This window comes from Nesoenas mayeri (assembly GCF_963082525.1).
Source record: "Nesoenas mayeri genome assembly, chromosome: 19".
NCBI classification, from domain to species: Eukaryota; Metazoa; Chordata; class Aves; order Columbiformes; family Columbidae; genus Nesoenas; species Nesoenas mayeri.
The window spans coordinates 10,611,015-10,633,819 of NC_137568.1; the positions used below are offsets into that span (position 1 = coordinate 10,611,015).

The 22,805-nt window shown below is 44.7% G+C and overlaps 1 protein-coding gene across 4 annotated transcripts; it reads left to right on the top strand.

Moving 5' to 3' along the window:
- Positions 1 to 8,855: 8,855 nt before the first annotated feature.
- Positions 8,856 to 19,666, top strand: PRKAR1A (protein kinase cAMP-dependent type I regulatory subunit alpha). Of its 4 annotated transcripts, none has more exons than XM_080356275.1 (12): positions 8,856 to 8,984; positions 10,062 to 10,126; positions 11,023 to 11,201; positions 13,041 to 13,214; positions 13,833 to 13,924; positions 14,150 to 14,211; positions 14,657 to 14,703; positions 15,324 to 15,482; positions 16,124 to 16,184; positions 16,468 to 16,589; positions 16,883 to 16,964; positions 19,277 to 19,666. In XM_080356275.1, the coding sequence occupies exons 3-12, from the start codon at positions 11,025 to 11,027 to the stop codon at positions 19,447 to 19,449; spliced, it is 1,149 nt and encodes a 382-aa protein (XP_080212401.1). In that variant the 5' UTR covers positions 8,856 to 8,984; positions 10,062 to 10,126; positions 11,023 to 11,024; the 3' UTR covers positions 19,450 to 19,666. The 4 variants fall into 4 exon arrangements, with proteins under 4 accessions (XP_080212401.1, XP_080212404.1, XP_080212402.1 ...); XM_080356276.1 differs by having other exon boundaries at positions 8,945 to 9,051; XM_080356278.1 differs by lacking the exon at positions 10,062 to 10,126 and having other exon boundaries at positions 8,890 to 8,984.
- Positions 19,667 to 22,805: the final 3,139 nt, after the last annotated feature.

Genomic DNA, 22,805 nt, shown 5'->3' on the forward strand with positions numbered 1-22,805 from the left:
TCTGCAATATTCACCTGTTGTGGAGTTTAAGACCTGCAACTGTGATGATGATTGATTTTGGGGAGAAAGTATGAAAAGAGCTTCAAAACAGCATTAGCTTGGAGCGAGGCTGATGGCAGATCGTCCCTAGGACATGGAATACATGAGCGACACTGTGAAGGCAGCAGGGGAATCATCTTAAGTTCATTGTGTTTAGGGGGTAAATATCTTCTATGCATAGGGGCCTAGTGGGAAGCTCTAATAAAACCCCAAAATGAAACAGAAAAGCTGGCTGTGCGTGTCCTGAGACTGTCCCTGTGGATCAGCATAGCTTGATTTTGAAACAGCGATGTCAGATGGAAAATGAGGTTGGAGAGCAGGAAAAAGTTCAAAACCAAAACAGAATACCCAACAAGCCAAAACAGGGAGTCAGTGCCTTGTGTTTCAAAAAAGCCCCAGTTTCTGAGCAACTGCTACAGCTGGATCTTTGCTGCTTGGGTAATCACCATGAGCTGGTTTTAAAATGAAGCCTTGAAAAAGCAGAGCCACAAAAATATCTGAGGCTTGGGCAACATGATTATTTTTGTAACTTGACTGATGCAACCCCGTTGGTCAATCTTCCTTTCAGCCTACAATGGCTGTTTAATTAGCAGAGGTGGGAGAAACAAGCAGTTCTTGTCCTCTGCTACAGTGTGAAAACCTTGGAGATCTCGGGATCTGTGCCCTGGCAAATGAGGGCACTTGGGCTTTGGGCATGAAGCAGAAGTTGAGGTCTTTCTCATAAAGAAATGAGGTGTTTCTGATGTTTGGAATATAAAGAAATAGCTAAACTGGTTTTTCAGGAACACAGCTTTGGAAGGAGGCAGTAGTTAGGGTAGTAAGATTCTGAGGTTGGTCTTGGGATCTGGGCATATGTCACACCTGAGGAAAGCAGAGGCGGCAGAAGGATAGTTCTTGCTCTGATGTGTGCGTTTGTTGGGAAGAATATATCGGGTTACAAAGGGCCATTCCCTTTCCTGACAATCCTGTGACTGCAGTAACCATTAACAGTAACAACCTCAACTCTGTCAGGAGCTCTAAAACCAGTCCAGAGTGCAGCCATCTGACTGTGAGTATTTTTCAACCTGGAAAACTTTGTATGACAGATGTTGGTTTGTGTTCTCCACCCTGGGTGTTTGTATTCAAGCCTCAAAGAGGAAACGGAGGTGAAGAAGCTGGGAAATCGGCCGCAGTGCCTAGAAAAGCTGCTCCCCGCTGGGGCATCCTGTGTGTTGCCATTGGACAAGAGAAGGTTTAGGTACCTGTGGACAGCTTTTAGGCTTTTCCTGGGCTTGGTGTTTAAATTCCAGCCAAGCTCTTCCCTCTGAAATAAAACCCTGCTCCTACTGATAGGTCTGAATGAAATCTGCTATAGAAAATAAAAGATCTTGACAGGGGATAAACCTGCTAAATATCCTTCAGTGGTATTCATGATAACCAGGAGTCTGTTAAGGGTCTAGAGCCTTCCAGGGGAAGAACAGGCAAAATGTGAATGTTTAATAGGGAGAGCAAGCATTTCTCATAGCAAGGAAACCATCTTTTGCATGTGAAAGGAATGGGGACAGGTGGCACATATATATTTGTTTTGCCCTTATCACCCTTCCCAAGTGGTATCATGATCCTAGAGGAGGAAGAGGAGGTTGTAGCCCAATGTTTCAGGGCTTTAATAGCAAAAACTGTCAGGACCAGAACTGCCTGTCTTGGCTGCTCTAAGAGCTGCAGGCAATAACTGCTGCCATCTGGTGCCATGAGTCCGGCTGCACACGCTCTTCATGCTGGTCCAGCATCGGGACACAGAGAAATTTCTACTTGTTAAATTGACAGAACAGCTTTTGCTTATTCTTTAATTATCCAAGGGGTTACCTGCACCTCCACCAGCCTTCAGTAGGAAAAAACACTGACTTTGGAGAAAGTCAAGTAGTCCTGCTAATTAAGTGTTATCTAAAGGAATGTGGAATTTATACCTTACATTCCTCCATTCCTCTCTTGCTTTGATGAGTTGTTTCTTGTTTACGTCAGAACAGAAAAGTTGTGTGGTTTGTTTTTGGTTTGTTTTGGGGTTTGTTTGCTTGTTTTTAATACAGTGGGAAAGCGAGAAGTGCAGAACTGGAGACTGTATGTGTCAGAAGTCAATTTGAGTTTTGAAGGACGGTGATCATAAGATCCAGATCCTGGAGAAGTCATCAGTTCAAAGGCTTTTTTGATATCACGATTGCTGTATCAAATGTGAAAAACTGGGGTGCTGGGGAAAGAAAAAACAAGGGCCAGGACATATTTGTGACAGTTACCAGCAGATTGGTTTGTTTTGCTAATTTGTCTGGACAGGTTCTAACCCAGTGTAGGGAGGGGACGGGGACACAGTGTCCGTGCCATGCACGTACAAGCAGTTTCAGTGCACTCTAGGTACAGAAATGGGGAAGGACGCATCGAGACCTCGAGAGCCATCTGGTGGCACCGCCAGAACCAGGGTGACACAAGGACAAGAGCAGCCGTGCCCAAGGCCACTGCCAGTCTGAAAGTCACCAGAGTTTTTTGAGCTTTGTTGCTTGTAGTTTTTCTTTTCAGTTTTTGCTGCTGACCCTGAGCCAGGTTCTGCTGTTCAATGAGCTGTCGGTGTGAGCAGCCCCTTCAGCAGCATTTGCCAAGGTCAGGGAAGAGCTTGCAGCCTAATGCTGTGTTTCCTTGTCAGTTGGATTAATGCTCCTTATCTCATCCTCACTCTGGCAAACATCCCACTTCCCTAACCAGTATTAGGACATCACGATTACCCTGGTAATGGATTATCCCGCTGGAGGCTTTCACAAAATGGTTTGTCGCACTGCTGGCGGGCTGAGGGTGGTGGATCTTCATGTCTCTTTGGGTGCACGCTGGACTTTTAAACAGCCTTGGAGTCTTTTCAGCTGAGAACCATAAGACCTGGACCACAAGGAGTAGAGGGGTTAAAAGTGGAAGAGGGGGCGAGAGGAAATTTTTGCCTTCCACTTAACTCTTAGATACGGGACTAACTAACTACTCTGTAATTACCTAAAGATCAAGGAATGTCCTGACATGAGAGATCGGAACAAGTAACATTGCGAGTGAAGGCTTGGGGTGCTGGAGGGGTGCTGGCTCCTTGCCCGAGCTCCCAGCATGGAACTCAGCCCCATGACCTGGGCGACTTTCTCCCCTTTCATAGTAGAGGAGAAATGGCCCAAAACATGGGTATAATAAATACATTCATAGCAGAAACAACTTGGTTCTTGTTTAGAGAATGCAGGGAGGCATCTATGCTGCCCGTGGGACATCTCTTCATCTTGCTCCTTCAGATTTAAGGGGTTACAGTTGGAGAGTGAAAAAAAAGGCTATATCGTGTTCCTGTGGGCACAGCATATGCCGAGCAAGCCTTAGTTGACGTTCCAAAGACTTATTGTTTTTAAAGTGGGTTCCTTCCATCTGGGAAAATGTTGTATTATCGTGGAGGGGGGAGGGAGGTGGAAACTTGCATCAGAAATCGCTTGATTCTGCAGCCAGTTTGTTAGATGTCGGGCCAGGCATTGTTTAGATGTCAGTCCAGACCAAGAATAGTGGATCTGACCGACTGTGTGGTGTGCTTACTTTGCCACCTGCTTTTGGGGACAAGCGCGTAAGCAAATAGCTGTTTTGAATGCTTTTATATGTCCGTTTATCTTGCAAGAGAGCTGTGCCACAGCTGATGCTCGGGGAGGGAGCTCTCCCCAGACTCCCGCTATGTTAAAAGCACAGGAACTGAGGATTCTTTTCAATGGGTGTATTTGTTACAAAACAAGCACTGGTAGTATTTTGCGTGTGTTCCCGGAAAAGAAGTCAACAGTAGCTGCACACCATCTCATTGGTCTTTAATTTGGTTTGCGTCAGAGAGATCTTGAAGTCAAGAATTGCATTTGCAGATGCTTGGGCAGTTCACAAACCACTGAAGCTGCCCAGAGGTTGTATAAACTTAACGATGCAAAACACAGACTGTTCATGTCCAAATGGCAGGAGGCAAAGAGCTGCCGCTCTCCCATCTCCTTCCCCCTCTCTAGGGGACCGAGCCTCACAGGGTCTTTTTTTGCTGTGCTCTGCATGCTGTTTTCTATCTTCCAGCTCTCTAACCTGCGGGTTTCCCGCTGTGCTGATCCCCATCCTCGCTCGGAGTTGAGGAGAGTCCTTGAAATCCTTCACACTTGTGCACAGATGCCGAAGCAAGGAGTTCGCAATAATGATTTTCAGGAGTGTGCTTAGAAACTTCTTGCTCCTCTTTTGAGGCGCAGGTTAATTGCTGGTCTAGACACAACTCCTTAGGTCAGAAGAAAGGACATTAAGTTCCAGTTAAACACGGACGGCAGAACATCGTTATCTGTGTTAGAATGTAATCAGGGTCCCGTGGCTTTTTCCAAGTGTCATTGAGCCCATCCTGAAGCACAGGCAGGAGAGCTGTGTGCCATACCTCAGATAACGATGGCACCCGGGCTGGCTGCGCTGTTGAGCTGTTCAGCATTTATTCGGGAGCTAAAATGTTCCCAGTGTTGCCCCTGGGGTGCTGGAAGCCTTTGGTTGGAACCACGCTGAGCATCTGAAGGGCTGTGCTGCAGCAGGCACGTCCCGCAGATGTCCATGGATCCCCCGACTGGCCTATCTGTAAGATCTGGGCACTTCAGGGCATTAGTTTTATTTTCTTTTTCTTGGCTCTTGGTTACTCTGTTTTGAGACTTACCAGTTGTTTTCTTCTCCTTCAAAGTAACATATGGGAATGATTTGAGATCTGCTGCTCAAAGCAAACTCGCTCTGCACTGGGGACCGTTTCACACAACCGTCTGCCCAGTTGATGCGCAGCAAGACCAAAACTGGCTTCCACACACCAGCTCCCAGGGTCCAGAGTGGTTTTTAGTTTACAGCACAGGTCAGGATGGGGTTAGAGGAGGAAGCCCAAGTGCTGTCTTTCAGACTGTGTGTTTTTTGATCGTACCAATTCCTTGGTGCTCCTTTACCGCCTGTCTTGTGGCAAAGTTACAGAAGTTGATACCAGATTTATTTACACTATAACTCATGTAGAGTTTCAGACTCCTTGGCAGAAATTGCGTGTTGCTGGGTGCTGCGTGGCACGTACCCTTGTTTTCTCCTTGCACGCAGGTATTCTGACGTGTCACACTGACGTGTTACCCTGATGTGTCACACCGACATCTGCCAAGTTACACTGTCAACTCCACAGTCTGGCCTGGAACCCAGCAACCCTCAAATAGTCTATTGTTCAACAGGAATACATTTTTTCTGCCTTTTGGCTCTGAATCTATGGCTTTTCCTATGAATCGCAGTGTATAGTCTCAGTGAGCAGCAGCAATAGGTGTTTATTTTCTGTGCTAGTTAAAGCTTAAACAAAATACAAGAAGATGTGCCCAAAGGACACAGTGTGAACCCTGCACCGACATTGTTACAGCCTGCAGTGAGCTCACAGGTTTTAGTTCCATGGACTTTCTGATTGCTGGTCGATGTGGATTTTAGGGCTGTTGGGGCTAATTGCAGTTTCTGTTGGTAGAAGATGCTTTTCTGTGCATCTTTGGAACCTGCTTGTGCATTAAGGATGATAGATTTGCATGATTTAATGTGTAAAACTGTGTGTGTGGGACAAACACTGGATGCTTTGATCTGACACTTCTTTTGCTTCCAATGGCTTGTCTGAGATGGTGGTACCTCATGATACTAAATTGGGATGGTATCCTCAGCGAAAACACCCTGCTGTTAGAACAACTGTGTACTGCAGCGGATAACACTGCTCAGGAAGTGTGTTCTTTTGTTCTGTGCACACAGCAGGGGTGGAATTCTTCTATACTCTTATTTCCCAGCTCACGTAACTGCCTATTCCCTGAGCTCCCCAATCGCTGCCCCGCTGTTATTCCTGGCAGAGTGCGTTTGCTCACGGAGGTATTTTTTCTGGCCCAGTGATCTATGATTTGTATTTATTATTTATTTCCTTGTTTTCCCTTCAGGTGGATCCAGTGGCTCCTCAGCATTTTCAGCTTCAAGCTGCCCCTGGTGTCCTCTTCCCATGTCATCCTCACTGTCCCATGCACAACAACCTCCTCACCCGCTGCCTTGTCCCCAGTCTCCTTCCCCTCAGCTGACCCGCCGCAATCTCACATCCGTCCTTGCTGACTTTACGGCTGCAGGACAACACTGACTCAGCCAGTATCTCTGTGGGGTTTAAATGATTGCGTGGTGGTGAGCAGAACAGAAATCCCTGACTTCTTTCCTTCCCAGCGACCATTCTTAGCTTCTATTACTGTTGATCACCGCGTTGATAAATAGCACCATAAAAATTAGAGTAATAAATTTTAGTCTTTGTGAGAGCTTCTGGGAAGCTTTGTTAAAAAGCAAACAAATTATCTTCCCACTTGGGATGTTTCAGATGCTTTTTTGCAGACAAATTTATTGGTCTTTTCTGAGACCAGGAATATGTAACCTACATGGCTTAATGTAGGATGGAGATGAGCCAAATGCCTAAGAGTGCTGAGGTGGCATTATCGCTCAGTTGATAAGAGCTGTGATGATCTTGAAGTGGGCTGCTGGTTTAAATAATGAAAATGGTGCTTTTGAGTCCCTTATGAGGCTGAAGCAGAAGTGGCTAAACACATAAACCCAACAGCAGAGGAGTTCACAAAAATGAGTGGATACACTGATCCAGGTTCTCCATGGCAGTTAGGTAGTTAGCTCCTCTTAACTTGCAGGGATCTAAATATCTGCACATTTTCCTCCAGGATCTGCCTAGAAATATCACACTTCAGGCAGTGTTTCTTCATTTAAAAATGAGAGCAATCAAGCTGCTATGACTTAAAGTCCTATCTGCAGCTTTCTGCAGGTCTGTGCTGTGACACATGATGATTCACAGCCCCTGCCTGGGGACTCATCTCTTCTTGTCCCTGCTCAGACTCTACCAGTATTTACCAGTCTGGGAAACCGAGTGTCCCACCGCTCGGGACATGTGATGGTTACAGTCACCGAAATCTGTGCCATGCGAACCCGTAGTGCTTGCATTGGGGTTTGAAGCAGGGCTGGCTACTAGATTTGCCTAAAAAGCAAATAAAAGTGTCTCTGCTGGGTGTTCTCTGGCAGCTCCTCTGCTCCGCGCCAGCCGCAGCCTCGGGCGACGTTGCTTCATGAGAAACTCTCAATGTGTGGAGTTGTTTGAAATGAAAGTTGTGGGAATTAGTGCTGACGGTAAGGCAAGTTATTTACTCAGGAATGTTTATTGCTGAATTAGACAAGAGCGGGGTCTGACTGTAATTCAGACCAAATGGAACAGGGCTTTGTTTGTTTTTAATTTCTCTTACGTCTTTAACCGTGTAAGAATTAACACATGAATACATATGAGCATCTGCTTATGAGCAGCGTGATTTAACTTTCCGAGATAAATCAGGGCTGACTCACAGCGGAGGAGCTGGACACAGTGAACAAGAGGGACCTCAGGTTGGCATCACAAGGCTCCTTTTGAAAGCCCGTTCTGTTCCCTTTATTCCGCTCCTGCCTTGGTCTCTGAACCCTCTGGCTCCAGCGCTCAGGACACGATTGCACCACGAGCACAACACCAGGCTTGTTTTCTTCATGAAGAGAATGTTGCAGAGCAGGTTTTACATACAGGTCTGATCTGTGTTCCGGATGGGATCTATCCCAAAACACACCGGGGCTTGTCCAAACAAGGTGTGAGACGTGACAATAGCAGACAGCTTGCAGACAGGGAAGATAAAAAGCAAACAATAAAGTGTGTAGGGGGAATGTGCACAACTTTGTTCCCCCCTGCATTGTTCAGAAACTTCTATCGGGTTGTGTTATCAGTTGAGCAGGTAGATTTGACACCTCACAGTATTTCACAAATATTTATGATTCCTTACAATTCATATTGAGGTGGCAAAAGCTCTAATTTTTGGGTTACCGTCAGAGAATCCTGGACCCTGGTTTCTAATTAACCTGTAACAGAAGCAATCAGACATTTAAGGAATGTGAACTAGGGGGCTAGTTTTGCTGTTGTAAATGCAGATTAAACATCTAGACCTAAGCTGTTTCTTTAATATGAGAAATATTGAAGAAACACCATGTAGGATCATTCCTGATGCCTTGGGACAGCGTTGTAACAGCACCAATAGCTTCTGTTCTCAAAATATACAACCAAAGGGATTCCAGTAACAATATAATGTATAACAACTCTCCTCAATGAGTTCAGCAGCGGTGGGTTGTGGTTGAAATGCTCTCCCAGCAGTTGTAATATTGAGTTGTAAAACTGTGTTATTTTTCCCAGCTATAGGGAGATTCCGGCCAGAGCTCTTTGGCCAGTTCTCATGGGCTTTATATACACAAAGTGATGGGATTCACAGGACTCACCTGGCCCATAATGACACATGAAATATGGATTTTTAAATCGATTATCTTTGCTGAACTTGAACACAATTTATTTTTCTCCCTGGCAGTGTCAAGGTCGGGGTTCAACACCAACTGCAGCCCTATTACTGATCAATTAACGCCTCGCAGGGGAGAGCCCAGCGCCCTGAGCCCTGACCGGGCGTACACCGCGGGAAGGCCGCGCAGCTTTTCTCCAGGCACCCTCCGCTACCGGACCGGCGGGTTCCCCGCGCCCGGGACGCGAACCGCGGTCTCACCCACGGTGACCGGGGGAGCGGCCCGGCCGGTACCTCCCCGCCACCCTCGCGCGCCTTAAAGCCGCAGGGGACGCTCAGCGAGGTGGGGCCACTTCCCCAGGCTTCGAGCGCCCCCTTGGAGATGAGCCGCCCTTGCGTTGCCCCTTTAAGGTTACCGCGGCGACGGGTCCGGGTGAGAGCGAGGCGCATTGACGTCACGGCGGGCGGTGATTGGTGGAGCCGGCTGGTTTCCGCTGGGAGCTGCCGCCGCTGCTGTCGCCGAGGCCGCGGCCGGGCCGGGACGGGCGGGGGGCGCTGAGGGCCCGGCGGAGCCGCCCGCGCCAGGTGAGCGGCGGCGCCCGGGCCGGCCGGCGGGACAGCCCCTGAGGAGGAGCGGGGCGGCGGCGGGGAGGCAAGGCCGGGCGGGAAGGGCGCGGAGCGGGAGGCCTGCGGCCTTGGGGGCGGGGGCCTGCCCTGCTGAAGGGAGCGGCCCGGGACCGGAGCCGGCAGCTCCCGGGGCTGCTCGGGGCGGGTGCAACGGCCGCTTTGTTGCCTGGAGGCCTCGCGGTTGAGGGCGGGGGGAGAGGCCGCGCTGCGCGGGGCCCCGGCGGGATTCCGGGGCGCCGCCTGAGGCGCTGGGCACGGCGGCGTTCGTAGCCTGAAAACGGCCCAAGGGGTTCGTCCCCCGCCCCGGGAACGTTCCGACGGTGCTTTGGCCGTGGGGCTGCCCGCCCGCACCCCTGGGCCGTGGCGGTGGCGCCTCTGGGGAGCGGCCCTGGCCCCGCGGTGAGGGGCGGGCAGGGCCCGGGCGGGTCGGAGCAGCCGTGCCGGGGCGGGCGGTGGAAAACCTCGGGTCTGCGACCTGCCGAAAAAATACTTGGTGAAATGCTGGAGCTTTCCTGATTTCCTTGGTATTTTCTACAGCGGTCTCGCTGTTCTCCCGAGCAGCCGTGTCCGCTGTTTACCAACACGGGCCTTTATCCATAGATTGTAATTCGTGAGGCTGTCACGGAGCCACCGAGTTTCTCTGCGTCTGTTAATTAGGACTGACCTTCGCTGTGTTAGTTGTCAAAACAAAAGAAGTAACTGGAGAACTTTAAGGCCTTTCAGTCCATGTGAAGTCCATACTTGGTGTTTATGCAGCACATAATACATGTGTCCGTGCGTACTTATGCAGGGATTAACTGTTACAAGAGTGAAACCTGTTTGAAGTGTTGGCAATTTTGCATTAACTCTGTTCCTCCTGTAATCTCAAGAAGCATAATTCAAAGGACCATGGTGTTATGTTGCTTGTGCGGCCTGTATTTCTACATCTGCTGCCTCAGTAGCATAAAACACAACGTGACTGCACCACTTGGCTTTTCGTTGACTTTTCATTTCTCAAAATGATTTTGTCTTAGTCCATTTTTTCTCTTTCAAAAGCTGATCCTGGGATCAACATAATCTTACTGCATATTCATAAGGTGTTGCCACTGCCCCTGTACAAGGTAACTTGATTTATATTTCATCAAAAATGCCCTGAGAAATTCTTTCCTGTTTCTTTAGTTGTCTCAGTGTTAATTGCTTTATGAGAAACAATGACTTGTTTATATATATGTATATAAAAATGTATTTTAAAAATAGTTCTGTAACCTGGAAGGAGGGAAGAAAACCTGCTTAAAAATCTTTTGAAAGTGCTGCAGCTGACACTGTAATTTTGAGGTCTGTTGAAAACCCTGCATCGTAACAGATGTGCTCTTGATTATTTACAATTGAAGAAACATTTTGGGGATTGCAGTGTATCCAGAGAGATAATTCTGAAATATGGACCAGTGTAAAGTGGCAAGTAGCTTTTTAGGAGTAACGCTCATAATTCCATAACTTCCATTAGTAGACTCTGCCTTGGCATTTGGCAAAGTGGCTTTGGCTTCAGCCTTGACATGTTTCACTTCCGAATACTTCTCATACCGGCCTCTCGGATTCCCAGTTGCCGCCCACCGGTCTCCTGGTCGTCATCCCTGTGACCCCGCACAGACCGTGCAGCTCTGGGAGCTGAGCCTCCAGTCCCGTCAGATACTGGGTTTAATCCACAGAAGGTTTAAGTGGAAGCTTCCCTGACTCTGAGAGCTCACAGGGCTTGAGCTGTTGAACCTTTCTCAGCTCAATTAAATGCTTTTCCTTTTGTGGCTATAGAGCACTCAGATTTTTTATTTATTTCTAGGTGCTAAATAAATTAATAGATTTTTGTTTCAGGGTTTAGCTTAGTTACTAGTCTTACAGATAAAGGTAGTTTTATGCTGTGGTATCAGTAAGATAATAATGCAGGATAATGTGCCTGGCTATATTGTGCAGTGGTGTCTTTGTTTCCACTAGTTATTTAACCTTCTCTTTCTCTTCTCTTCAGCAATGGCAGCTTCCAGCAGCAGCAGCAGCGAGGAGGAGCGTAGTCTTCGGGAATGTGAACTTTATGTCCAGAAACACAACATCCAGCAGCTGCTGAAGGATTGCATCGTACAGTTATGCACAGTGAGACCTGAACGACCCATGGGATTCCTCAGAGAATACTTTGAAAGACTGGAGAAGGTAAAGATACACGGCAGGAGGGAAGGAGAGTGGAACAGCCTAAATTCATGTCTTCTCTTTGGGATTTAGAGGCTGTTTCATATTTGACTAGTGTTCGTATTGGCCATTTGAAATTGGAACTTATGCTTTTGGAAAAAGAAATCCTGTTTTTTAGTAGATTATGTGAGTTGATCATTGTGTAAAAGCATTTCTGTCATAACAAAGTACACAGGGGAGAACATAAACTGCCAAGGTGTACCCATCTAATGCCCACTCACGTAAGTGAGCAGATAGCAAATGTGGTTGTGTCTGTACTTACATGAGAACTGTGGTGTTTGACCTTGGTTAGGCGCTGGTGATCGGCATTGGATTTTTTATATTGGGATAAATGGTTTACAGTAATTTGGATACAGCACCAGTAGCAGGTGAGTGCTGTCCTGCAGGCCCAGCTGAAGTCAAATGGAAGTATTTGCATTCCATTTTTTATTAATGGGTTAAGTATTTTGTATATGAATGAACAGTATGTGTCTGTGGTTGATAGTGTTGGCCACTTTGTTGAGAGGCAGTTTAAACTAAACGCTTAGTACTGCTCAAGCTATTTTTAACAACATCGCAGTCAAGACTTGTTTCTCTAAAATCAGAAGATAGAAACAAGGTTTTAAATATGTCTTGCCCTCATCCTTTTGATATATAGAGCTATTTTATCAATTGGCAAAAGGCAGGAAGTGAAACGTAATTTGAGGAATCGGTGCTTGCTCTGTGGCTATCCGAGAGGTGTAAAATGTGATTGCGCTGCTCTGGTTATCTGGTGTGTGTCTCCTCGAAGCGGTGGTGTTATCCACAGCCCCTATGCACCTCTGAAGCGGAGCAGCAGCCACACAACGAGCTGCCCAGCTCAGGGGGACAGTTTGATCAAGGACACTGGGACAAACCCGGCTTTTCAAAGAGCTGGGAGCTCTCGGAGAACAGATCGCTCCTGGTTCTGTTAAGCTGGGTCCCAAAACCCCATTTCCTTAACGCTGGGAGAAAGTAATTTGCGTTGCAAATGCTCTGGCTCTAACGTTGGCTTTTTCGGTTTGTTCTTAACCTGATTTTAGTTGATTAAGGTGAATCTTCTGGTACATAGAAGAGTCAAATTTCTGTGTGTGCAATTAGTTAGGCTTCATTTTATTGGAAGTATGCCTGTCTTTACAATATCATTACAACACAGCACAACAGGTGCTGAGGGAAATGAGGAAAATGTGTGACTTTATGCGAAGTTGACAATCTGTGGTTTGCAGAAAAAAAAATACTGTTTGGCCTCTAACATCCTTCCTGCAGTTCTTTTCTAAGTGGTGTTCATATTTCTTTCTCCTAAAATAACTGTTGGTTATTGGGTATCGAGTTGGTCCATGACTTGACCTTGTTTCAAAAGCTTCTCATGTAACGTGGATTTCCGAGCAATTGCTCTTCTGTCTCTCAAATCAAAAAAGGCTTAACGCCTCGCAGCCGAGGGAAAGAATGGCTGAGTTTGCCATTGGGGAAAACGTCTTTATCATTTGCAGAATTTCTTCATTGCCTGTTGAATACACTAGTGGAAAGTAGAATCAACTTGTTTATACTTTTTAATTTATTAAACTATTAGTGTAACTTATTAAAGTAAACACCATTGTGCTAGGAATGTTATGAATGAAAGGCATATCTACCATCTGTTTCGGAAGGGCTTTTGATCTTGCTCTCATCTCCTGTTTGCCTTAATGTGAGAGTGACAGTACACAGGAAGCTCCCTTGCACTGCAGACTCAATTGGAATATAATATCTAGTGGCTTGCTTTTTTTTAACTGGACTGTGTGACACAAACATGTCTTCCTTCCTGTTTAGGAGGAAACAAAACAGTTGTTGAATCAACAGAAATCTGGTTCACGCTCAGACTCGCGGGAGGATGAAATCTCTCCTCCTCCTCCCCTGAACCCCGTGGTTAAGGGTCGAAGAAGGCGTGGGGCCATCAGTGCTGAAGTCTACACAGAAGAGGACGCTGCATCTTACGTTAGAAAGGTGCTCAAACTTTTAAACGTTGCTAAGAATTGCATTGGCTATCAGAAGGTTTAAGACCACCCTCTGTCCAGTATATTAAATCACGGAGCTCCTGTAGCCTGTTAAGTCTTGTGATAACTGTAGAAAGCAGACCTGTGCGTGTAGCTGTTTAATTGGAGGTTAGAATAAACTGTCATGCAATTAAACCCTTCATGCGTAGCACAGACCTATTCCCTTTGAAGTAATGTATGTTTGTATGTGGATATATCTTATATATATAACAGGATGCTTCCAGTTATCTGACAGCTGCAACAATGTCATGTTTAGCCTGATGGCCGAGCAGACTTGCCGCTGTTCCTAGGAAAGTGCAGCTTGAACAGATACTCTTGGAAAAAACCTTACAAACTTAGCATGGGATGACACTTTCACAGTTGCATAAAATAATGCACATTTACAGCCAGTTTGCACAGAAGATCAATAAAAATGTTGACTATATTTGGTTTTAGATCTATAGTGCTTGAAAGAAACTGAAAAATTTCAGCCAGTGTTTTGTAGCAATTTGGATAATATAGTTATATAAGGGAATGCAGAAATGTTTCTTCAAAAATTAATCAATTACTTTTTCTGATTATATCCTAGGTTATTCCAAAAGATTACAAGACTATGGCTGCTTTGGCAAAAGCCATTGAGAAGAATGTGCTGTTTGCCCATCTGGATGATAATGAAAGAAGGTAGGAATAAATGTTTGTAGTTTAAGTGCAGGCTTCAGAAAGAGCTAAATGTGTCAGACTGTACAAAGCTGCACAGCCTCTGTACGACTGGCAGATTAACCACACAGAGCTTATAGGAAAAGTGTCGATGGGGTGGAGGTACAGCTGTATGTGAAGGTACAGCTGTATGTACACATGCAGGACAGTTGTCCAAGCAGTTGTCTAATTTTGATTTCCTTTTTTCAGTGACATCTTTGATGCAATGTTCCCTGTCACTTACATTGCAGGAGAGACTGTCATACAGCAAGGTAAGTGACAATGTTTGCATTCATAAATAAGTTGGAGATGGTGAGCAGACTCTGGCCTAGTGCTCTTGTAGTTTTGGGGTTGTTTTTTTTTAAATAAAAACATGATCTGGATGCAGTGAACCCTTTATTGCCGTGTTACCTGAAGCGCAGTTCATGCTAAAGTGAGGACTGGAGCGATTGCAGGAAGATGTGGTTTCGTTGCATATGTTATCCGTTGGAAAGATTGTCATTTGATGGCTCTGTAGAATGCGTTATGTTAGTTTATGGATCCAGAACACCTTTCCAGTAGTGCTGGAAATGCTGCTGATCTCCCACATACCAGTAGATGTCCCCTTTCCCAGGACTGAGAGGAGTGGGAAATCAGCAAAATGTGAAATTTCACCCTGTAAGCTGTGCAAAATTTGACTCTGCCAATCACATATTCAATTATCTTTTTCTTCTTTAGGTGATGAGGGTGATAACTTCTACGTTGTTGATCAAGGAGAAATGGATGTAAGCATTATTGGTAGTTTATTAATACATGGTCATCCCTAGCAGAAGAATAGTCTCATCTTTGTAGACTTCTTCTACAGGTCCTTCCTTTAGCAGCTTTTCTTACGAATTCTTATTTATAGCAGCTTATTTTGCTTTGGAGCCTCTTTGCTCCTTAATGGCTCAGTCTGAATGTGCAGACTCTGCTTTGTTTTGAGTTTCAAAACGAGTGATTCAGACACCAACACAATACTAATGCTTTACAAGTGCAAGGTGGAGTGTAGTTGAGGTATGGGACAGGCTTGAAGAATGACCAACCTTTTTATTTTCCAGTCCAACTAATCAACAGCTTTCTCTGACAGAGACTTTGAGATTTTATTTCTTATCAAAGGGTCTTGGTATTCTACATGTGTAGTATGTGCACGTGATGTAGAAGAGAGTCCCTTTGAAAGTAAAAATTGTGACTGGGACTTGGCTTGGCTGTGAAGTGTTGATGAAACACTGAAATAGTCAACGCTGACTGTGCAGATGTGAGAATTTTCCTTTAAAGAAAATGACGGGGCAGCAGGAGCTTTGTGTTGTCTCTGACCAGCTCAGAGGACACCCCGTGCCTTGGCTCACTGCTGGCCTCTGCCTTTCAGGTTTATGTGAACAACGAGTGGGCAACCAGCGTTGGTGAGGGCGGAAGCTTCGGAGAGCTTGCCCTGATCTATGGAATTCCCCGCGCTGCAACTGTCAAAGCGAAGACGAACGTGAAGTTGTGGGGCATTGACAGAGACAGCTACAGAAGGATCCTCATGGCAAGTATTCTTCTAGCTGGTGCTGCTGACTCAAGCAACTGTGTGCTCACCTGGAATTATGCCTTTGGTTTTCCTATTCGCTCAGCTTACATGTGTCATTTGACCTTTTATCCGTGCCTGTCCTTTGCCAGAGTTAGTTAATCAAAATCCTGCTATCTGTTTTGCAATCAGAAAACTAATCACTCAGTGTACGTCTTATCAGGCATGGGGCAAGAGGAAATCTTACGTTAGTGAACAAAACGATACCAATGGACTGAAAATGTAATACCTGTGGGTTAGCTTGTCATATACTTGGATTCTGCTCTGCATTCAGCTTACTATTTGTAAGTAGTGTGTGTGAACAGCAGTTGTAACTAACTTGAGCAGGTCTTGTGAATTTTGATAAGGTTATACAGTTAGAATGCATGTAAAATGTGAAGTCTGCAACAACTGCAAAGTACTTCATGAAGGTTGCTGAACTCTGAAATATTGATGAAGTAATTGTATTTGAAACATTTAATCTTGTGTGTTTGGGTTCTCTGAGGCAGGATGCAGTATGTCTTAAATTTGTTCTTGTCTTGAGTTTTATTCGAAGCCTCACGTAAAACATGAAGTAGAAAGAGAACTTACTTTGTGCGCTTCTTTTTGGGTTTTTTTTTTAGGGGAGTACCTTGAGAAAGAGAAAGATGTATGAGGAATTCCTTAGTAAAGTGTCTATATTGGGTAAGTAAGAAGATTATTGTTCTGAAGTGGAATAAATTGCCATATTTGTAATAAAGCTTTAGTCAGCATTATGATGATTACAGGCTATTGTGATAATCCATTAAAACTGATTGCAAAGCCTGTGCTGCTTTTCTGCATCATTTCAAAATAATTCTAATTCAAGTCTTGATATCCCATGCATAAACATAGCCAGCAATAGGTTGACCTGTGTATAAAGACAAAGCAAAAATTATAATTTGTGCCTTGAAAAGATAACCCGGTTAATGAACAATTAACTCCATAGAATCTCTGGACAAGTGGGAGCGTCTCACTGTAGCTGATGCATTGGAACCGGTACAGTTTGAGGATGGGCAGAAGATTGTTGTCCAGGGAGAGCCAGGAGATGAGTTCTTCATTATCTTGGAGGTAAGGTCAAAATTAGAATAAAAGCTTGGAAATTTTATTTTAACATGGCTTATTCTGTCCGTAAGTAGACACTTGGACAAAAATGAAAGAGCCAAGACATTGTGTGCTTAGAGAGGACGGAGGACCAGCTGGTTTTATAGAGCAGTCTGGAGAACCATGCGGGGACTGTGGTGTGGTTTTTAGACTGAGATGTCGTAACAGTTACTGCTGCAAAGCAGCTGATTCCTTGTGGAATTCAGTGTTTCGAGTGATGCTGGAAATTCCAATTGTTTAATTACTGTGATTTATTAAAGGGCACAGCTGCGGTGTTACAGCGTCGGTCAGAAAATGAAGAATTTGTCGAAGTGGGCAGACTGGCACCTTCTGATTATTTTGGTGAGTTACTTAGTGATGACTATGGTTCCATACAGCTCTGTCACCATTTCACCTGTGCTGTGTTGATGATAGTGAAGGGATGGATTTGTTTAATTGCTGTTTTGGATCACTCTTGTGGTTTCACTCAATGTGAGGTGAGTATGGGAGTCACTTGGCTCTCAGGTGTGCACGCATGTCACAGAAACGTGATTGTTCTAGAATGCTTTAATTTAGAAGGGGGCTGGTGGTGATTTGCTCTGAGTTCGCTACCCAGAGCAGAGTTAACTTTGAAACTGCATCAAGTTGCTCAAGGCTGTGTCCAGTCACGTCTCTCATCTCTGCAGGGAGGGAGATCCCACAACTTCTCTGGGCATTTTCTTTCACTGTTTAACCAGCCTTGCGAGGACTTTTTTACCTCATGCCTGACAAGAACTTCCTGTTCTGCAACTTGGTGCTTTCTCCCTGCCTTTCACTGCGCAGAGAGCAGTCTAGTTGTGTCTATAATCACTCATTACGTAGCTGAAGGCAGCAATTAGATTCCCTCCTTAGCCGCTTTCTCCCCGGGTCAGACTAACCCAGCTCTTTCAGCATCTCTCGGAACATCCTGTGCTGCGGTCCCCAAACCGTCTGGGTGGCACTGCTAGACTTGCTCCACTTTGTCAGCATCTTGTTTCTGGGAATGCCAAAAGTGTGTGGTACTGTGGGCGTAGCCTCCAAAGTGCAGATCAGGGTCTTTTTTCCTTCTGTCGAAGATTTGCAGGTAAAAGTTACATGGCATATAAGTTGCTTTGGCTTGGAAAAGCTTATGTGTGCTGGCAAAGAAAGGCTGAGATCCTGTTATAAGCACTTGTGAAGACTTGGAAATAACCTTCACATGGAACTAATCACTTGCCTAGTGCATGTTGATGTATTTTGGATCACAGAGAAGAACTGGAGATGTATGCTCAGAGTGTTCCTGGAGCATAATCTAACAGTGTGTAACGAGATTCCTGGGGTCCTTATTTTGGGTTCAGAAGAAAAGTGGCTTGCGGTTCTGAAGCAAATAAAGCAACCTGTTCAGAACCCACTATTTAATGTTTAAATATTTCCCCCTGCAAAAGAAGAAAAAAACTGAACTTTTTTCTCGTGTTTAAGGTAGGTCCTCTCTCCTCAGTCTTCCTCCTAAAGCCCTCTGGTTTTCTGCCCAGTGTTTGATCTTTGTAGATGATGTAACCAGCAAATATGTTGCAAGGCCTGAAGTGGGATGTACTCAAGAGTGAACTCATAGTGCTGGATCTGACCAAGGGTCTGCTCAGCTCAGTGGCTCGTACCAGATGTTCTTTCAATCTACGTCAAGTTTCAGTCTGTTCTAATATTTCCCGAGACTCCTGCTCTTGAACTAGCCATTATCTCTGCCATTGTGTTCAGGTGCTGGAGACCCATCTCCTGAGGGTTTAACTCTCCCTTAGAACCTACTTATTCTTTTGCAAGCCCGTGTTTTGGAGGCTAGTGAGTTCAAGAGTTTTAATTGGGCACAGAGGAGGAGTTTCTCGTTTCTCTTCAATATTCCTCTGATAATACAGGCAAATTGATTCTCTGAGGAGCACCGAGATCTTTCCTCAGTCCTGAACATGGAGATAACCAGCCCAGCTGCTTAAAACCAAACCAACTCAGAAGCTGATGCTGGGCTTTCTTTTGCTCATGTTGCCAGGAATGTGTGGGGTAGCTCTTGTCACCAATGGGAAGAGAGGCTTGGTGAAAACTTCATTTCCAAATATGTTGTTTAGCAGTTTTAAGTTATTTGAGACAAAGCTTCTGGCATCGTTGTGTGTAATTTATGAAATGAGAATCCCAGACTTGAAGACACTCACCTTCCTCAGCCCCACGGCAGAGTCACGTTCAGTCCTGGCTGCCTGTGGCTCAGAGGCCCCTGTTGTACATTAGTTTTCTTTTACTTCAGTACTGTGGTTCTCTTGCCTGATTTTCCTAGAAATACAAGAACTGACCAGTAGCACCTTATAAGTGAGTAAAAGAGCTACTTGTTGAGTAGGAAAATTAAATGGTTAATTGAAATATGACCTTTTCTCAAACAGAAACAATATTAAAAATTCTTTAGGCCTTCAGGGAGACTTGAATGTGGACAGGCTTTTTCATTAAAAAAACAAGAAAGGGTTTTTTATAACTGCATTCACAGTTCTATTATAATGTATCCACATAGATATTTGTTCTGATGAGTGTTAAAACCTGGATTACCTTCTGTTCCATTCCTACAGCAGTTTGAAATGCAACGGGGTAATTTCTTCGTCCCTTGCCCGTCGGTTTTTAACGCTGTTCGCACTTTCTTGTTGCCCTAGGTGAAATAGCTCTGCTGATGAACCGTCCCCGTGCTGCCACAGTCGTTGCTCGTGGCCCGTTGAAATGTGTAAAGCTCGATCGACCCCGATTTGAACGTGTCCTGGGTCCGTGCTCGGATATTCTCAAGCGAAACATCCAGCAGTACAACAGTTTTGTATCGCTGTCTGTCTGAAACCCTCCTCCCTACCCGAAACATGCTTCACCGATGCAGACTGCTTTATTCCCCTTGTGCAGAGCCACATCGCCACTGGCATTTGCAGCTTCCTGTCTGTTCAAAAAGAAAAAATATAATAAAAAAAAATTGCTTGTCATGGCACTATTATTAATTTAGAGCATATTAGTTCTGTGCTCTCTGTCCCATTAAATGAATAGGAAAAGTTCTATGGACACATTTGCTCTTACGGCTTCTCTCTGTGCAAGTGTCCAACTCGGGCCATCGCAGCCTTGCTTCAGCGAGGGGACATCTCCTGCCACTGTGCCAATTGCCACACAGGAGGGAGGTGACAGAGGGGAGGGGGGTGGAAATTAAAGGGGTTTCTCAAATTGTTGGACAGGTTTTTAAGGCTGTGGTCAGAATCTGCTGTATTTCTTTTCAGACGAGAACTGCCCTTGTCACTGAGCTTCTCGGGGTTTTGTTTGGTTTATTTTTGTTATAATTTTCTGGGTACTGTAATCCTGGGTTCAATCACGAGGCATCAGCTGCTAAGGAAGCCACAGTTGGAATTGAACAGTATAATTGTTCCTGTGTTTGCTGGTTTGAGATTGCTTAGTTACGTTTTTGTCAAGTGTAAAAGCTTTCAAGGTGAATAGTTCTGCTGAACTACCGCAGTTGTTACTTAATTCACTGACTTGCCGCAACTGATTTTTCCCTCTTGTTCTTTCTCCAGCGATAGATATGCCATTTAAAACTCTTCTGTTCAAAGTGGCGAGAACCAAATGTTCCATTAAATGCCTCATTTTGGTCTGTAGTACATCGGTTGGTGTCAGGATGGCGCAGCTGTCCAGCTGTTAGTGATGTTCAAGTATTTAGATTGGTGTCGAGATTGGAAGCAAACATTTTCTTTTCCCTGCGACTCTTGCTTGTTTTCTATTCCTCAGTTGATCGTAATTTGGGGTGACCCTTTGTTACCAGGGGAAAGAAACGTTGGGTGTTTATGGGCAGCATCAGTTGCGGGTGATGAGATTGCTGGTCCATGTGGATGCCGATATTCTTGGTGGAGAATGTGAGGCAGAAAAAGTGAATGTTTTAACTTCCCTGCAACACTCAGTTCTTTTAAGTTTTCTTAATTGGTCAATTCATTTTTAAAATGGCTAATTATAAACCTAGTTGAAATACAGAAGGTGCATTCTCTTTCCTTGCCTATGGAATTCACATGCCGCATATTTCATACTCACTCTTTTTTCCAAGGTCAATGTGTTGCGGAGTCTTAAGTGTATTTCAGTATTTCCCAGCTTTGTGTTCCATTATTCTGTGCGCACCAATACTTCCCAGAAGTTTTTACTGAATTCCACGGTTCAATACTGGTAGGCAATTTTTAAGGTTTCCTTTAAACTGTAGTTTCTATAAAGTAGCGTAGGTTTGTATTTGGGAGTGACAGCAAGCGCTTTTGCATTTGTTGTGCAACCACATCTAACGACGGAGCCCTCGTTTTATTTCCTTTCCGAGGCGATTCGCATTCAACAGACTTTTTCCCAGGCGTGTAGATAATGAGAAAGAGTCTGTTAATTGATGCAAAAATAATGCTGAGGGTATCAAGCCTTTACGAAAGGTTTCAGGATATTTCCAAACCTGAAATCCCAGTTATGGGGTTTAAATGCCTGTGGTTTGAGTTCTCTATTCAGAGGCTGAGTAGAGGATTTGTGCCAGAGTCCTTAAAACGAGTAAGCAAACGCTACCTTTTTGGGTTTCTTTTCTTTTGGGTAAAACTGTTTTCTTAAGTTTTGACTCTATCTGGGTTTTTTCTTCATGTGTGTTCTTTGTGTTACATTTAAAGCACCAAAAACTGTGTTAGCCAGTTAGAGCTCCACAGAAAACTGCACATTTTTTTTATATAAGGCTTTCTTATCAAGTTTCACTACTGCATCTTTTTAGCTTGCTGTTTACTCCCTTTTGTAGTTTTACCTACAGGATTTTAAGATAAATCAGCTAAGTCTGAGTTAAATATTAATGACAGTTATAGCTTTACCTTTGTGTGCAATTTCAATATGTTTGAAACCACGATTGGCATAGTTTTGCCTTAGCTAACATTCAGGGCTTTAGAAGTAATTTTTTGCTAGTCCACCTTAGCGAATTGATGAAGTCTATTGCCCTAGAAAGCTATAGTCAACCAGAGGACCATTTTTGTATTGTTACCTGACTATATAAGTCTGATTTACTGTATGTGCTAATATATTATATTCCTTTTGTTATAGATTGTCCTAATGGCAGGTAAAGCAATAAAATGATTTAAATTCTTAAAAGCAATCAGTCTATTTATTTTATTTTTTTCTTCATTCGTATATTGTCTTTTCCTTTGGCCTCGGAGGATTCGTTGTTAATGAGGTGGTAGAAACTCAGAAGCTGGATGGACGAGCTGTGGAGGTGAGAAGGTACCTGCACCTCACCTGAGCGTCTTTCAGCAGCTTCGTTAAGGTTGGTAATTCCCGTCCCAGCCACTTACTGGAGCTCACAAGCTCCTCTAAGTTGTCCAGTCCCATCTGTGCGTATCCTTAATGGAAGCTTGGGACTCGTGATGATTAATGGTGAATGAATCCTGGTGGCCAGATAAGGAGAAATAGGAAAAAGAGGGATTTTCACAGGAAGATGAAGGAGGGGAAGTTTGAGAAGTGGTACCTGAAGCAGCAGACGGGACGCGTTGTCACCCAACTTCGGAGACACACTGAAAAGCTACTGTGTAAAGGAGAATAAAAATAAGAAAGCAATTGTGCAACCCCTGTTAGTGCAGCAGACATTTAAACATCTGTGGGTTTGTTTCCTTTATCTGGCCCTTCCTTTCCCCCTTGGCCCCCCAAAAAAAAAGGCTGACTCCTTTTTTTTATTACTTAAAGTGGTAAAACTTCCAACCTCTTAACTTTCCTTTTAAACTTATCTTGTGTTGCCATGTTCTTCCTGTTCAAGCAGCCAGCAGGAACCATTCCGTGACACCCAGCAAATGAACTCTGGGCTTGTCATGTGTGGTGAGTGCTCAAAAAGTCACCGGTAGAGGGAGATAAAACGTTGGGAATCCAGCATCCCGTACTGAAACAACCAGCACACGGTGCACGCCGAGCCCGACTTACATCCTCTTCTTTCCATCTGTTCTCTGTCCACACGACTAAAAAGGTTTGTGAGCCCAACAGCACCGAGAATTCTAGTTGATTGAGACCAAACCCTTTTGTGAAAGCTGGAAATGAAGGACACGCCGATCTCGGGACTGAGACTGGAGGAGAATGGCGGGGGGTGTTTTTTTCTTGGTTAATTGGGTTTGTGGGTTTTTTTTGCCAACCTTTGTGGCTTCAGAATATCGGAGGAATCTTTGCAAAGTAGAA